Below are 15,838 nucleotides of genomic sequence, written 5' to 3'. Positions count from 1 at the left end.
ACGATCAATCTTTCGTTTTATCGCTGCCTCACGCTCTTTAACTTCCTGACCATCCTTAATCTTAGCCTCATTCTCACGAAACAGGAGAGTAAACAGATCGATATACTCTCCCCTCCATATTTTTTCTTTCGTTGCTAACAATAAATGATCACCTAACGGAAGGGAAATATCGGCCTGCGGATAAACCCCATGTGGAAGGGGCAAATAAGCAGGTGATGGAGAAGAGGTAGTCGAAGGCAGCTGCCAAGGACTCACGGCAGCCGCCGGCCACGGAAGCTGTGGGTACTGGGGGACCAAAACACCTCCCATAAAAACTACTGGGTGCATAGCATCTCCCGACAAAGGAGAGCCAGTCGTTTGTACCTCCCTGTTAAGGGCATTGGAATCTTGTACATGTGTATTGTGAGCTCGTGAGTGCAAAAGTTGCTCATCTGTATCCACAGCATGAGAGGAACAGTTGGCAAACAAGCGGAAGGCGTCTGGGTAGCTGGCTCCTCACAGTGCGCTGCCGCTTCCAGAACTCCAATCCTAGAAACTAAATCAGCAAGAAGACGATTTGTAGGCATTCTGGAAGCCAACCTTGCAGATTTCTTACCTGCAGGAGCGGAACTTGTGCCAGCTTCAGCATCAAGCGGCTGCTTGCGTTCCTTTTCCAGCGCCTCCACCCTAGCCACCAAGGCACAGATGGTCTCTAAATCTTCCTCTTCGTCAGAAGACAAGTTCTGCTGGGGTGGAGGACGCTTTGTCGTTTGCTTCACAACCCGCACCCCTTTTTTCTTTTGAGCCTTCCTGGGTGGCATATTTGTAAAAACCAATCCACACAATTATGCAACGTACCAAAATGCAATCTCTACTAGATTATAAAGTTGACAAATTTAATAATAAATGGCACACATAAGTGCTAATTACACTATAACAATAAATTTGACTTTTATTATTATTATTATTATTTCTAATATATTAACTTATTCTTTATTTATTTATGTATATATGACTATGATATGGGGGGAATTTTTAAGGTAAAGGGAAGTGGGAGGTGGGGGTGGGGTAATGAATTACACTCTAATAAACTGAACAATAAACCACTATGAAATGTAATTTAAAACTAATGCAATACCTTAATAATGAAATTAACTTAAGCAATAATTATGAATATATTTAAAAGTTTACTCAAAGTAAGATGAGGCAACTGCCAACTAAACCACAGGATCACCAAGCAAACTAAAGGAACTCAACAAGAACGTATGGGGGGGGTCAATATTATAACAACGATAGATAGGGCACAATTACTTAAATGCACGCAAACTGTAACAAGAACAAAGAATCAACCAACTCCAACCCTTCTTACTGAAACTTAAAAGGCAATAACTGTAACGGTAGCACGACAAGGAAATAATAAAGCCTGCCTGTCGCCCGTGCCGCAGGGTGCGTGGGCGGAGCCCGCTGCCCAGCTGATCGTCGGAGATCAGATAAAGCAACTGAAGAGGCTTAAACGAGGAAACAATTGGCAAATGAAGCTCTAGCGATGAAAATACTTAGCAGGAACGCCCAAACCGCAAACGGAGCAACGTGGAAGGAGAACAAACGCAGCTGCCGCAAGGCAAAAAAGGCAAGCGCGGGAAGGACGGAGCAGCCTTATATCTGCTGCTCTGCGCCTTCATCTATTGGTTGATTGATCTCACGTGGCTCCTAACTCTTGATTCTAGAATGTTCACAAGCCTTCCCTGTAATTATGGTGAGGGCAAATACGCCCCTTAAAAGGAACGCCATTTTCTGATAATTGGACACACTGTGCTTCCATATGTGGGACTGTAGAGAACTAAAAGCTACTTAACTGTAACTCTTGGTTTTTTAAAGTGGATGTTCTGTTTAGTCACATATCCTGCCCTCCATCACAACAGAGGAGACTATCAATAAAAGATGGCTCTTTTAGCTCTAGATAGAGGGAAAGAATTGAGTGGGGAGGTTCCTCATCCCATATGAGCTATTTTACCATGCATGGGCGAGGGGCTAATCTTCCAGAGCTTTCTAGCAGGTCCTGCCCATGGATTACACAAGCACTTTCCTATATGTGGACTACCCAGAACAACCACTCCAAAGAACAAGGAGTTACAGTGAGCAACTCTATTTCCTGGTTAATTATGTTTGTTAGCCTGCTATTGTAGGACAGCAAACCCAGTGGGTCAGACCTTTTTAATCCTGTATTAGTTCCTTGTTGTGGTACCTTGATTTTGAAGATAGCCAAGTGAGGATTAGTTGTACTTCTCATATACCAAAGCAAGTGAGCCAGCTACCTGTAAGGATAAAATGATGATGTTGTTGGAACTGTGCATACCTCCTTGCACTTGTCAGAGGAAAGGTGGGATATAAATATAAATACATAAGTACGTGAATAATAAATAATAAAAATTAATTCTGACACACAAGAACTTGAAATCTTAGGCTCACTTTGTATCTGAATGCAGTGTGTTTTTGAGAGCACCCTGAGACAGAACTGAGCCATTAATGGTGCAGTAAACAAATAATTTCCTCATGGTTGTACAAAAGCAATTTACCAATCACTGGAACATTCTACTGACAAGTTGATAACTACTATTGCATTCAAGACCTAAAGCATGGAAGAATGTGGAACACTTTTACCCAATGTGAATGTTTTAAAAAAAACAAATCTCTTCATAGGGGAAGCCCGTGGGAACTCCAGATGCTGGTGCTTTTTTCCGTGTGCTGGCAGAGCATGGAGTAGTTGCCTTTTTTACTGCACCAACTGCAATTAGAGCAATCCGTCAACAGGACCCTGAGGCTAACTTGGGGAAACAGTACACTCTGAAAAGGTGAGCTTAGATTAAGCCGGAAGCCTTTTTTATTTCCTATTGTGAATAAGCCTCAAATGTATATTGTACCTTGACTTTGGACAGCTGTGAAGATGTTATAGGTTATGTGTGTGCATACATACTGTGGCCTTATTTCTGTGTAAATGGTCAAACCATCAATTGCAGTGTTTCAAGCTTGCATGTTCCTTGCTCCTTTCTCTGTTTAAATGCCCAAATTCCCTCCCTCCCTTACTAGTTTGAGCAAACCATAATATGCTATGACATGTTAATAGGTCAAACAATGATTTGCACAAACCGTAGTTTGCCAAGAAACCAGAATTGGAAACCATAGTATGAAGTAAGTTTCTAATTCTAGTTTGGAGGCAAAACCTTTCCAATACGATAAAATATTTCTTGCAAGAAAAAGATGTTGTAGCCTAGGTGAATGACAGTCCAAATTGCCAAATATCTCTTGACCTTCAGGGCTTCTTCAGTGACAAATAATCAAAATTGGTAGATTGGCTGCTCTAGGGTGGGTCAGAATGGATTATATCTCAGACTTGTTCTTAAAAATCAAAGTATTATATTATTTTATATTTAATTATTTATTGTATCCTCCCCACCACCCATAAGCATGCTGTGGGTAAGGTTGCGTATGATGACTCACCATCTAGTTTTTATGAAAATGCTAAGATGGAGAAATCCTGCAGTCATCAAACAGTTAAGGTTTGGACAAAGAAAATCTAGTTGTAATTCCCAGACGTTCAATGGAAGCTTGTTGAATATACATACACCAAAACTAGGCTAAAGAAATCATGTTAACATATTATTTAGATACCCCCAGGTATTACACTTACACCTGAAGTATCCATCAAAACTACTACTTAAGACTGATACCAGAATTTTAGTTATCTTTTAAGGCGGGGTGGGGAACTGCTAGCCTCCCAGATGTTGTTGGACTCCACCTCCCATCAGCCCAGCTAATATGGCCAATAGTTGGGGGGTCATGGGAGCTGTAGTCCAGTAGCTTATGAAGAGCCAAACACTCCCCAGCTCCTTTAAGGTATCAGAGGGTAGTTGTTTTAGTTATTGAGTGTTTGTTTTGGAATTCCATTAGCACATATATTAGAACCACATGTAATCAAACAGAATGTAACTTCTTTCTTTTGAAGAAGCTGTATGAGAGTTTCTGGATATGTTATTGATGACTCTGCTGTTCATTACTTAAATAGGAATGATGCCACAATATCTTCATTTCTTGGAATGGAGAGGAAAGTAGGGTCTTGTGTAGCTTCCAAAAGGCCAATGGGGTGGCCTTGTTTTACACATATAAGGTAGAAGTGGCCAAAACGCTGTAACAAAGAGAGAAGAGATCAGCTTACACAGGTGTTACAGGTGGGGAATAATACTTTGGTTTTCTTCTACTTGAGTTAAACTAAATTTAGTAGGCTGAGCAAGCCATCATAGCTGGAGCAGAACCGTATGAACATGTCATTAATCACATTACACCTAGTGTGCAGTGTTCTACAGTATAAAGAAATATTTATGGGAGCTCCTCTAAATAATTAATCTATAGCTGTTAAGTCGCTGACCTAACATATTCTCTGTTTTATAATGCCATATTATGAATAGATTTCCCACATATTTCCATTACCTCTTTATAATTTGCAACTGTTCTCTTCCATTTGCAAAACATATTGTTATGAGTTGGGGGGGTTGGAATGGATGATCCCTGTGGGTCCCCTTTCCAGCTTCTGATTTGGAGACTTGCACCTGGGGGGAAAGAAACTCGCTGTGCTGGTCAGGTGAGTCTCTCCTTTGTTAAGCAAACAGAGTGGCCAGGTAAGATAATGGGCCTATCAGTTGCCCAGCAACTGTAAATGGGCCAGGAAGACCCTTTTGTCATTGAAACTCTTCAGGAGAGCATCCCCCCCCTTCCTGGAGCCCAGCAGAGGCTTGTAGTTTTAGTTGTGTCTAGAGAAAGGCTAGTAACTGCAGGCAGGCAGAGAGACTGGCTCTCTGCACCATGGCGTTTGGGGTGCCTCCTGTCACCCTGATGGGAAAGCTGGATATTGGACTGCTGATGCCTTGAACCCCCACCATCCTAAGCTCAGGTTGGAATGTGTGTAAATAAATAAACCATATTTCATAAAGACACCGCAGTCTCCTCTGACCTTCTTCCCTAAGGAAACCAAACCCTGGAGGAGTGCAGGGACCCTAGAAATCTCACCGCTCTGAGATTGGGGAGGCCTGCAACAATATATTGTTGTCACTTCTCATGCCTTTGGTCCTATTCTTTATTGCTAGCTCCCAGGATTCTACCATGGTGAGTTTGTGAGAGAACCTCCAGTTTGCATGCTCCTGTCTCTGCCTCTGCTCAGGGCAGGGAGAAATGAGTGACTGAACAGGGGAGATCCTGCTTTTAAATCTCAAATGACTCCCTGAGCATGGACAGCCCTACCATTAAGGAGAGTGAGGTGGTCACCTCAGATAGGTGACATTGAGTATCATGAAAGGGTAGCAAATTGTCAGTAATTTAATTTATTATTGCTGTGTTTTTACTCCCACAGAGAGGCACTTATGGGATCTTCTGCATCAGTCACCAAAATAACTTGCCCAACCTTGGCTCTATGCATCTAAAAACCCTAAGTGTTTTTATAAGTTTTAGTTGTATTGGTTTAGTATTGATATGTTTGCTGTCCTGGGCTCCTTTGGAGGAAGGTTTGGGATATAAATTTAATGATAAATATATAAATAAAAATTTGACTTGGACAGAAGCATTCATTTGAAAGAGGTGGTGATCCGACCACTCCTGAAAAAGCCCACCCTGGACCCATTGGTTTGTGACAACTACCGACCGGTTGCAAATACCCCCTTTTTAGGGAAGATGATTGAGAGGGTTGTGGCACAGCAGTTGCAAGTACTGTTGGATGAAACAGATTATCTTGACCCATCCAAGTCTCGGTTCAGGCCTGGTTATGGGACTGAATCGGCCTTGGTTGCCCTGATGGATGACCTTTATCGGGAGGACGGGGAGTGCGACCCTGTTATTCTTACTTGATCTCTCAGTGGCTTTTGATACCATTGACCATGGTATCCTTCTGGGCCGACTTGGTGAGATGGATATTGGAGGCACTGTTTTACAGTGGTTCTGATCCTATCTCCAGGGTCGCTCTCAGAAAATAGCATTGAGTGACTGTTTTTGGCCCCCTGGTAGTTGTGCTGTGGGGTGCCGCAGGGTACCATCTTGTCCCCCATGCTGTTTAACATCTATATGAAGCCCTTGGGAGCAGTCATCAGGAGCTTTGGGGCGAGGTGTCAGCAGTATGCTGACGATACCCAGCTCTATTTCTCCGTAACATCTGAATCGGAAGAGGCCGTGCAAGCCCTTGATTGCTGCCTGGACTCGGTGGTGGGCTGGATGAGGGCTAATAAACTGAGTCTGAATCCTAGCAAGATGGAGGTACTGTGGGTTTGGTGGTTCCCGAGTTTGGATAATTGGTGAGTTGCCTTCTTTGGATAGGGTCGTACTCCCTCTGAAAGAGCAGGTCCGTAGTCTGGGGGTGCTCCTGGATCCATCTTTGTCGCTAGAGGCCCAGGTGACCTCCATGGCTAGGAGTGCCTTTTACCAGCTTTGGCTGGTATGACAGCTGCTGCTGTTTCTGGACCGGGATAGCCTGACCACTGTTGTCCACACACTGGTAACCTCCAGGCTGGATTACTGTAATGCGCTCTATGTGGGGCTCCCCTTGAGGTTGGTCCGGCAGCTGCAGCTGGTGCAAAATGCAGCGGCGAGACTGCTCACTGGGGCAGGGTATTGCCAACATGTCACTCCGCTACTGAAAAAATTGCACTGGCTGCCCATTTGCTACCGGCCTGAGGTTCTAGTTCTGGTGTACAAAGCCCTATACAGCTTGGGAGCAAGATACCTGAAAGACCATCTTATCCCTTATATGCCGAGTCGATCACTGCACTCTGCAGGTGGGGGCCTCCTGCAGATCCCATCTTATCAGGAGGTCCATTCTGCACAATATAGGAAATGGACTTTTAGTGTGGCGGCACCTACCCTGTGGAATTCCCTTAAATATTAGGCAGGCACCATCTCTGTTATCTTTTGAGTGCCTTTTGAAGACTTTCCTCTTTCAACAAGCCTTTTAAGTTGAGACCTATCCAAGTCTGCGTCTGTGTTGGAATTGCTTTTAATATGTTTTTTTTTAAACAATATGTTTTTAACCCTTTTTAAAAGATGTTTTTAAAGATTTAAAAAAATGTTTTTAATGTTTTGTTTTAATGTATTTTAACGTCTGTTTTTATGATGTTTTGATGAGTTTTTAGCACTTTTGTTTGCTGCCCTGGGCTCCTGCTGGGAGGAAGGGCGGGATATAAATCAAATAATAAATAAAATAAAATAAAAATATTTGCTCTTCTGCCTCAAGCAGCAAACTATCCTCACCCAGCCCTGTCCCTGGAAGAGAATCTTCTTTACAACACATTTGTGTCAGCTAAGGTGGCAGATGGTGGGTGAAGAAAAGCTGTAGCTGTTCTCACCACCTCTGGCACATGTCAGCCACCTGAGAGGTGATTGATATGTGTCAGTCATTGCAAGGGGAACATATAGGATCCCCTTCTAATGGAGCTGGGGAGCCTTTTTCACCCTGAGACCACAATCCCTCATTCCCTTCTGGGCAACCTTCTGGGGCCCACATGTCAGAGGTGGGCAAAAGTGAGCGGAGCAATGGATATAAATTTTACCTTTGTACAGTAGGCTAGTTTCTGCACACACTCATACATCCCTCTTTATCTTCCATCTGGACAAGCTAAAGTCAATATCAGAGTTCGAGGACACCTAGTCAGGTGCAAAACACTCAAGGAGGGTGCAAAGGAAGGGGTGATGAGGGCCATGGGGAGACTCCCAAGAGCCAAACAGAAAGGGCTGGAAGGTCTCATTTGCCTCCCCTCCCACAGGCCTGAGGTTCCCCATCCCTGTTTATATGGGAAGGAAGGAAGGGAGAGGCTCAGCATCACTTTGTCTCCTATCTCAAGGCTCCCTTCCTTCCCCCACAGCCCCATATTTAACCACCTTCACGAATAGGGAAGCTCCATACCTTATTCTTCGAAGCAGGTGCACAACACTGACCTCCTTAGTGTGTTTCTTTTTCTGTATTGGGGAGAAATGCTGAAAATAATTCTATTTAATACAGGTTCCGAACATTGTTTGTAGCTGGTGAACGCTGTGACGTGGATACCTTAGAATGGTGCAAAAAAATCTTCAAGGTTCCAGTTTTGGATCACTGGTGGCAAACCGGTTAGTTCTATTTTTAAACATTACCTCCTTCCTGACTGAAGTTTGTGTTTTCAAACCTATTAATATGCAGAGCTCCTTAGACTTGTACGGATTTCTCCTTACAGCAGTATATAGTTGGGATTCATTCCTCATTTGGCCATTGTATCCATGGCTGTGGTTTAACATTCTGTTTCTGCTGTCTTTTGGACCCCTCTTACTATTTTTGTAGCTTCTGCTCTCATGGGAATGAGTTATTTGGGAACTGGGAATGATCTGATTACTTTTCTACTGGAAGGACAAAAGACTGATGCGTCATTCCACCTATTAGTAAAGTGGGTGGAGCCCAAACCAAAGCAGGGCTTGCTCTAAGTACCAGGTAGCTGATCTGAAGTTAACATCAAACCTTGCAGGGAAACGCTTTCCTAGAACGGGCAGGTTTGAAGCAGATGTCAATCAGCAGATGCTGTTGCAAATCCCATTTAGGAAAAGGAAGATTCTTTACCTGGTGTTGAGGTGACATCAGATGATTGACAGGTGGGCAGCCCCATCCACTTGTCAAAGTGGCCTGCAGGGAGTGGGGAAAACTTGGATATTGCCTGCCGGCTGGATCCAGTTCGCTAACTAGTAAATCTAAGATGTTTAGCAAACATATTACCCTAGTATATAGACTACACATTCCCATGGTTTCCCAGTGTTGTAAATTCCCTTCTACCTGCAGTTGGTTTAAAGTCTTATTACTGCTCCACCTACTGGACTTGGTATCTCCCTCCCTCTCTCAGATTTTATACCATTCTTCAGTACAATTTCAGGGTGGTTTACAGAAGTTTTTTGTTTGTTTGTTTTAAAGGAACGAAAATGCAAAAAAACCCAAAGGCAGAATAATTGAATAGCAGGATAAAAGCAGTCAAAATTCACAGTAAAGTTTCTTCAGATGGTAAAAGCAGAGGAAATAAAAAGATATTCTCTCTCTACCAAAAATACATCAAAGTAGGTGTCAGTTATGCCTCCTTGGGGAGAGAGTTCTGAAAATGGGTCTCCACAACAGAAAAAGGCCTTCAGCAGTTATCAGCCACTTGCTCAGCAGGAGTTGCTTTTCAGCTGATGTGTCTTTGTGGATTTCTCGGTGCCAATTTGTCTTTAGTGGGGGGCCCAGCATTAATTTTCTTCTGCTCAGGCAGTGTCTTCTCAGGATCTTTCCAAACAGTTCCAACTTACAATTTTTGCCTTCTACGCTCCTCCCCCGATGATATATTGCAGGCTGGTTTGCAAGAAGGAATAAATAAAAACAACCTTTTTCTGCAAGAGGTCTACTCACATGAGCAGCGTAAAGTTGGAGCCACAGATTGAGTGAAAAAAACCAGGAAGTGTGATTTTAAAAAAACAACTGTTGACAGGAGTGGAGCCACAACTGCAAAGCAAAAAAAAAAAAGCTAGAAAATGATTTAGTAGCACTATCTGTAATAATTTCGCCTTCAATTCACTTAGCATGCTATATATTGGCCACAATTTCCTATTATTTGTCTGACCCATGGGTTATATTTCTTCTCTCCAGACATCTTTTGTCCTGCAATGATTACATCAAATGTGTATTTGGCCTATCAGCTATAGGACGGGCAGTGGTAAATGACATGCTTTACAAGCAGGAAGACCCAGGTTCAGTCCCCAGCATCTTGAAGAAGGACTGGGAAAAACCCTTGTCTACAACACTGGAGAACTGCTACCAGTGATTAGTGACTGTAAGCAGCTTGATGCACCAATGGTCTGACTCGGCTTCCTGTGTTTCTCACTTGCATATGATTGTTCTTTCTTCTGCCCTACATAGACTCTATACAGTAGTACAGAGTCTTTAGTAGGGATGCATGCATTTGTCAGTTTTGGTTTATCTCCGTTTTTCATTTTTCCAATCTTCAATTCTCCACATATTCACATCAGTTTGTGATTTATTTTCTTAAAAGCCTGCCTCATCAGCATTTTAGTGCAGATTTTTCCTGATGTAAATATTTTTGTATGCCATTTTACGTGATGCACACATTTTTTGCAAAGCAATTTCTCCTATTATATAATGCTTTTTTGTTATTTTCAGTAGAATATGCATTTTTATAAACATTATTTAGCTGGAGAATTGCATTACAAAATTCAGAGAATGCAAGTTTTGAAGGATGGCTGTGTTTCGGTTTGTGTATTGTTTTGGAATATGTGAATGAGGTAGTTCTGCCTTTAAATGTAAACTGAATTGAATTTATCCCACAATCCTAGTCTTTAGTGAAATGCAGAGAGGAAAAAATGGTATGGGTTAAATGAAAGCTAAAAGGCAGGCAGGAAGAGTGTAATTTGAAGAAGAAATACCTCAGATTGCTGCATTTTTAATTTTTAATTTTTTTTTAGTAGTAGTGATAACACCTTGCCTGGGTATCAACATGGTGGCACCTGAGCCAGTTGTTTAAAGTACAAAGAATATTTTCTCCCCTGATTTGTGGAGCTTTACTGGCAGCCTGCCCTTATAATCCCTCTGAAGAGCTCCCCGCCATAACTCTTTGTCTCTTGTGAGATCAAATTTACTGTATCCATTCCAGCTCACTTTATTTGAATTGAGCATGTATCAGGCATCTCTTTGGTTCATCTTAACTGTTTAAGTTCAGTAGCTTCCTCCTGCTTCTGGTCGTCTGCCTACTCATAATGCAGTTACCCTGATTTGAAAGGAAAGGAATAGCTAAACGGTGTTCAGACACAGTTCTGATCTCAAACATTATTTTAAGAATGGGGGGGTGGCTTTTAAAATCTCATTTCTATATATGAGAGAAGCTGTGACAGCCACTAGTTTTACATATTTCGATGAAAATGTTACAGGCTGCTGATGTCACTTGTGTTGCTTAGCAACAGCTCCCCCCCCCCAAAAAAATTCAGAGACTGGAGTCCTCATTAGGGGAAAGTCGATGGTTTTACTGATGATTTGAGAATAGGGAACTGAGAGTTAAGCTCCATGAATCCCTTTTATACAAAGAATAATCCTTTGCAAGATTTAAGTCAGCCACGGAGGACCTTTTGCTGGAGAAAGAGCAAGAAGCAGTTTATAAAACACTAATCCCTGCTGTAGGTAATTTTTACCTAACTAAAATAGTAGCAGTCTAATCAGTCTTTTCCATCTTTATAGTATTATTCTGATTGAAGTGGAAATGATGTTTTCTGGACATGATTACATTTGTTAATGGTTAGCAGCAAGATATGCAGTTGTTTTTTATAACATCAATTTGCGGCAGTGTCCATTGTGCATCAGTTATAAGCACTGCAACAAAGGAAGCTAATAAGGTACTTTGATTAAATTAAAACTGGGAAATACATTTTATGATCATGCGCCTTTAAAAAAAATTGCAACTGTATTATGCAGCACATGATGCAAACTAGGGGTAAATATTGGGAGAGATTTCCAAGGTGCTTCATTCCCCCTTAACAAGATCTGCTTAAAATAGCAGTAATGCAGTAATTTCCAACAGGACAAAATTTTTAAAAAGGGGAGGGAGATCAGAAAAGGTGAGAGAAGTACAAGAGTGTTGCCCCCTTAGTCCTTCTCTGCCTATTATAATGTTACTCTTCTATGGGGCAGTGGTGGAGCCATGCTATGAAAGAAGGGTGCCTGGTTGAACTAGAAAGACTAAGATATACAGTAAATGTACAAAACTACAGTTTGGATCTTTGGATTAAGAAGCAGCTAGATAGGCAATGCTTGCTGTTTGACCCTCTGTTAAGGTTTTCCACATTTCAAAATGGAAAGTAAGGATGGAAATTGAGAAGAAATACCTTGTTGCCCCCCTTTTTCCTTTGAGTATAAGGTTTATTCAACTTAATTAGCAGACAGACTATCGCGGATTCCACAAATTGGTTTTATGGTTTGCAGTATCCTTCCAGATTAGCCAGACTCAAAAGTCCAAGTGACAGATGTTCCATTGCTTTGTACGGTGAGGCAGAAGGATGCTAGCTTCAGATCCTCAATGCTCCTGGAACATCCCCCTGCTTCTGCTTCATGTGCTGTATCCAGCCTGCTTCCACTAGTTTCTCTTGACTCCCATGCAAACACCTGGCCTTTGGGCTCTAAGGAGCATACCAAGAACTTATACACACATGGCCCCTTGGTGGAAAAAGCTGCACAAACAATCAGGACCTTTTTATAAATAATTTTATCCATATGTGGAGATACCCATATGTTTTTTCTTCTTCTGGAAATTATCTTAATACATGGCATGCAGCACAGAGTGTACATGATTGTGCAGTTGCTGTGCATATAAAACTGTCAGTAATCCGTGGTACATGTAAGTATAAATGTGCATTTCTCTTTGCAGAAGATTCTCTCTATGTAGGAAAAACCTTATATATACAGTAAGTGTTAGCAAGACTTCTAAGGGTGTTATCCTTCGGAAGAATGAACATTACCGCATGGTGGCTTGCCTATTCTTGTTCTTATTCAATCGTTCAGCGTTGTGATATTTTGATTTGACAGTTTATTCTACAGACCTTTTCTGAGACTTACCAAAGCGAGCAAAAGAAATGGGGCAGAATCCAGCCAAAGTTAAGCACTTTCATTTTAACTAACCAGAGAGATTTAAGCATGTGTTTAACCCTGGCTGGATCTGAACTATAATGTGCTTCTTTCGCAATTTCTCTGAGTTCATTCTTCTCAATCTTTACATTGGATCACAGTATAAAATATTTAATTGGATGTACTTTTAACAAAAGACACATAAACTGTAATCTTGGTGGGGGAGGCAGGCAGGAAGATCTGAAAGCAATGCCCTCCTGGGCTTGTGCCAGCAGAGCAGAAATAAGGGGGGCAGTGCTGTTGTGCTACTCAGACCTTTTCTGCTCCCCTTACAATTTCTGTCCCGTTGGAAACAATGGAAGAGAAATGAACCAGCCTAACTCCAGGGCTGGTGCAGTTCTCACCCTAGTTGTGGGGTACTTGGAAGATTATGGATTCTTCAGCTTTGGATCTCTCAGTCTCCCAGTCTTCCCCACCCCAGCACCCCCTCTTTTCATTCCTGTTGATGCTAGAGCTCTGATACTGGTAGGGCAATGGCCATAGAAGTGTCAGTGATGGTGGCGAGGGGGCATCTGATATCTCTGAGGTCAGACTCTTCTTTCTTTCTCTCTCTCCACCTTCAGAGAGGGAGATTGGCTCCTTCCTGTGGCCCCTGGGATTATTTCCAAGGACAATGGGTTTAGAAGGCCCAGATCATTAATATGTTACTTAATATAGCGCAGGGACATTTTCAATCCAAAACCTTTCCGTACATATATGCACTCTCAAATAAGCAATCCTCAACACTTCCAGTGATGTATGTGTAGTGATAATAGCAGTGTATATAAAGAACAGTAATATGTCATCCCATCTGAAACATTTATTTATGTATTGGTACAGCAAGTCTTAACACTGGGTTGAAAATATAGTCCCCCAAGACGAATAAACACACAAAGAACCAAGCAGTAACAAAAATGGCTCTGCCACTGAAATGCTGCCTGTTTGATCTGTGGAAAATTAGTTTCAGGAGCTATGAGGCCACTGAAATTAGCACTTAAATTTATGGTACTTAACTATAAAAAATAATATTTGTTGTGCAGTAGCTTGAGAGTAGAATTATTTCCTGTGGTGATTTAGTCTTCTGTTGATTTTTCACAGAAGCCATAGAAATGGAATCCCCAGGCACGTCGAATACTAAAAATAGAATATTTTGTATGGATAACTAAAAAGAAATGTTTTCTATAGTAACTATATTTGGATATTCTTACTACTTAGAGAATGGTTTGTGTTTTTGGAAGGAAATTAAACAATAAAATAAAGTTGGAGAAGTATAGAGTCTTAATGAATGCATAGATCAGCACAATAATTTAGTCTTTCTTGGTGCATTTAACCTCCAGGAGACTTGATTAATTTTCACCTCTTCAATATCTTTTGATTATTAGCTTGAGGTTTTATAGCCTTACATTTGTGGATTTCAATACTATATTACTGCCTTTGCTGACAGAATCATTGCTTTGTAGTTAGTGATTTTCCTTGTTATTGGATCTTCTTCTGTCAACTTGTATGTGTAACAAAATTGGCTGGAGTCCACAGAGTGTTCTTTCAACAACGACAACCAGTTTGATAATATTTCCATTCTTGGCAGGCTTTTATCAAGGTGAATTTCGCTTTTCCTCTTAAGAGAAAGAAGGCAACTATCTAGAACAGGGGGCACATTTGAAAATCTAAGAAATTGCTGTTGGCAGAACAAAATACCCATTTCACAGAAGAACTGGCTGTGCTTAGCCCCCCTCCCACTAAAAAAAGCAGGCAAAACACCTACACCCCCAAAAAACAAATAAATGATAGATTTAAAAAATCCCAGGCAACTTGAAAAAAGAGAACCAAATGTATATATGTATGATCAGTTTAAAAATAAATAAATGGGCAGGCATCATGCCGGGGTGGTGGTTGTGAGGGTGCCATGTTGGAACTCAAGGCCTACCACCTGAGTGTGGATGGGTAGATTCACAATGCAAATTCTGCAGAAGTGTTCTCACGCAGGAGGCATGATTTTACAGGACTTGTAGCAGGAGGCTACCCAAAGAGAGAATCAAGAGGAACTCTGGTTTGTTGACCTCTAGCGTTCCCTCACAGACATGGTCTGTCCCTTCTCTAAGTTTACCCCCTATCACTTGTCAGCTGCAGGGAGAGAATGCAACGGGGAACCACTCAAAAGTTTCCTCCCGCTTGTGCTGTGGTTACTTCTGACAGTATTGGGAATTGGCACAGCTGATACTGGTATCTTTATCACTTTCATCTCTTCAAAGTTGGAGAAAAGTGCAGTGTTGAAGAAGTGGGAGGCTTACTTCTGTGAAGGTGTAAGTGTGGCCTTGGCAATATAGTTGTTTCACAGGCTGCTAGTTTAGAAAGGATATAAGGCAGCTGTCTGGTGCAGCTTTGCTAAGATCTGTCTGGGTGACTCAGCCCTGGAAGACCTACTTGTTTGGCAGATAACAACAGGCAAATACAATAGGAGGTTTGGAGTGCGTTTCCAGCAATATGCTGATGATACGCAGCTCTACTTCTCCTTTTCATCTTCTTCAGGTGAGGCTGTTAATGTACTAAACCGCTGCCTGGCTGCGATAATGGACTGGATGAGAGCTAATAAACTGAGACTCAATCCTGACAAGACTGAGATGCTGTTGGTGGAGGGGCTCTCTGCCCGGATGGTTGATGTCCGACCTCCCCTAGATGGGGTTACACTCCCCCTAAAGGAGCAGGTCCGTAGTTTGGGGGTCTTATTAGATCCGCTCCTGTCACTGGAGGCGCAAGTAGCCTCGGTGGCACGGAATGCATTCTACCAGCTTCGGCTGGTAGCCCAACTACGACCCTATCTGGACAGAGAGAACCTCGCCAAAGTTATCCATGCTCTGGTAACCTCTAGATTGGACTACTGTAATGCACTCTACGTAGGGCTACCTTTGAAGACGGTTCGGAAACTTCAGCTGGTGCAGAATGCTGCGGCCAGAGTTCTTACTTGGTCTAAAAAATCTGATTACGTTTTTTCTGTTTAATTTTAGCCCCTGATGAAAGCCTATGTTTGGCTGAAACGCGTTGGGCAGCTTAATAAGGATTTACAATAAATATATATTTTTATTAATTTTTCATCTTTGGCATTCTTGGTTTGCAACCTTTTTTCTGTTTCTTTTTATTGGATGCCTTCCACTTTTTTACCTCCTAAAAAATCTGACC

General features: G+C 41.9%; 1 protein-coding gene across 6 annotated transcripts in view; it reads left to right on the top strand.

Annotated features, from left to right (window-relative positions):
* The window catches only part of ACSS3 (acyl-CoA synthetase short chain family member 3), an 87,628-nt gene that overhangs the window by 33,750 nt on the left and 38,040 nt on the right, over positions 1 to 15,838 (top strand). For all 6 annotated transcript variants that reach the window (XM_061637799.1, XM_061637796.1, XM_061637802.1 and 3 more), the window contains 2 exons: positions 2,680 to 2,831; positions 8,012 to 8,115. In XM_061637799.1, the coding sequence (XP_061493783.1) occupies positions 2,680 to 2,831; positions 8,012 to 8,115 (256 nt within the window). The remainder of the gene's footprint in view (positions 1 to 2,679; positions 2,832 to 8,011; positions 8,116 to 15,838) is intronic.

The sequence above is a fragment of the Rhineura floridana genome, chromosome 8 (genome assembly GCF_030035675.1).
Source record: "Rhineura floridana isolate rRhiFlo1 chromosome 8, rRhiFlo1.hap2, whole genome shotgun sequence".
NCBI classification, from domain to species: Eukaryota; Metazoa; Chordata; class Lepidosauria; order Squamata; family Rhineuridae; genus Rhineura; species Rhineura floridana.
The sequence above is the reverse complement of the archived record's forward strand: the minus strand, read 5'-3'. Positions and strand labels throughout refer to the sequence as shown.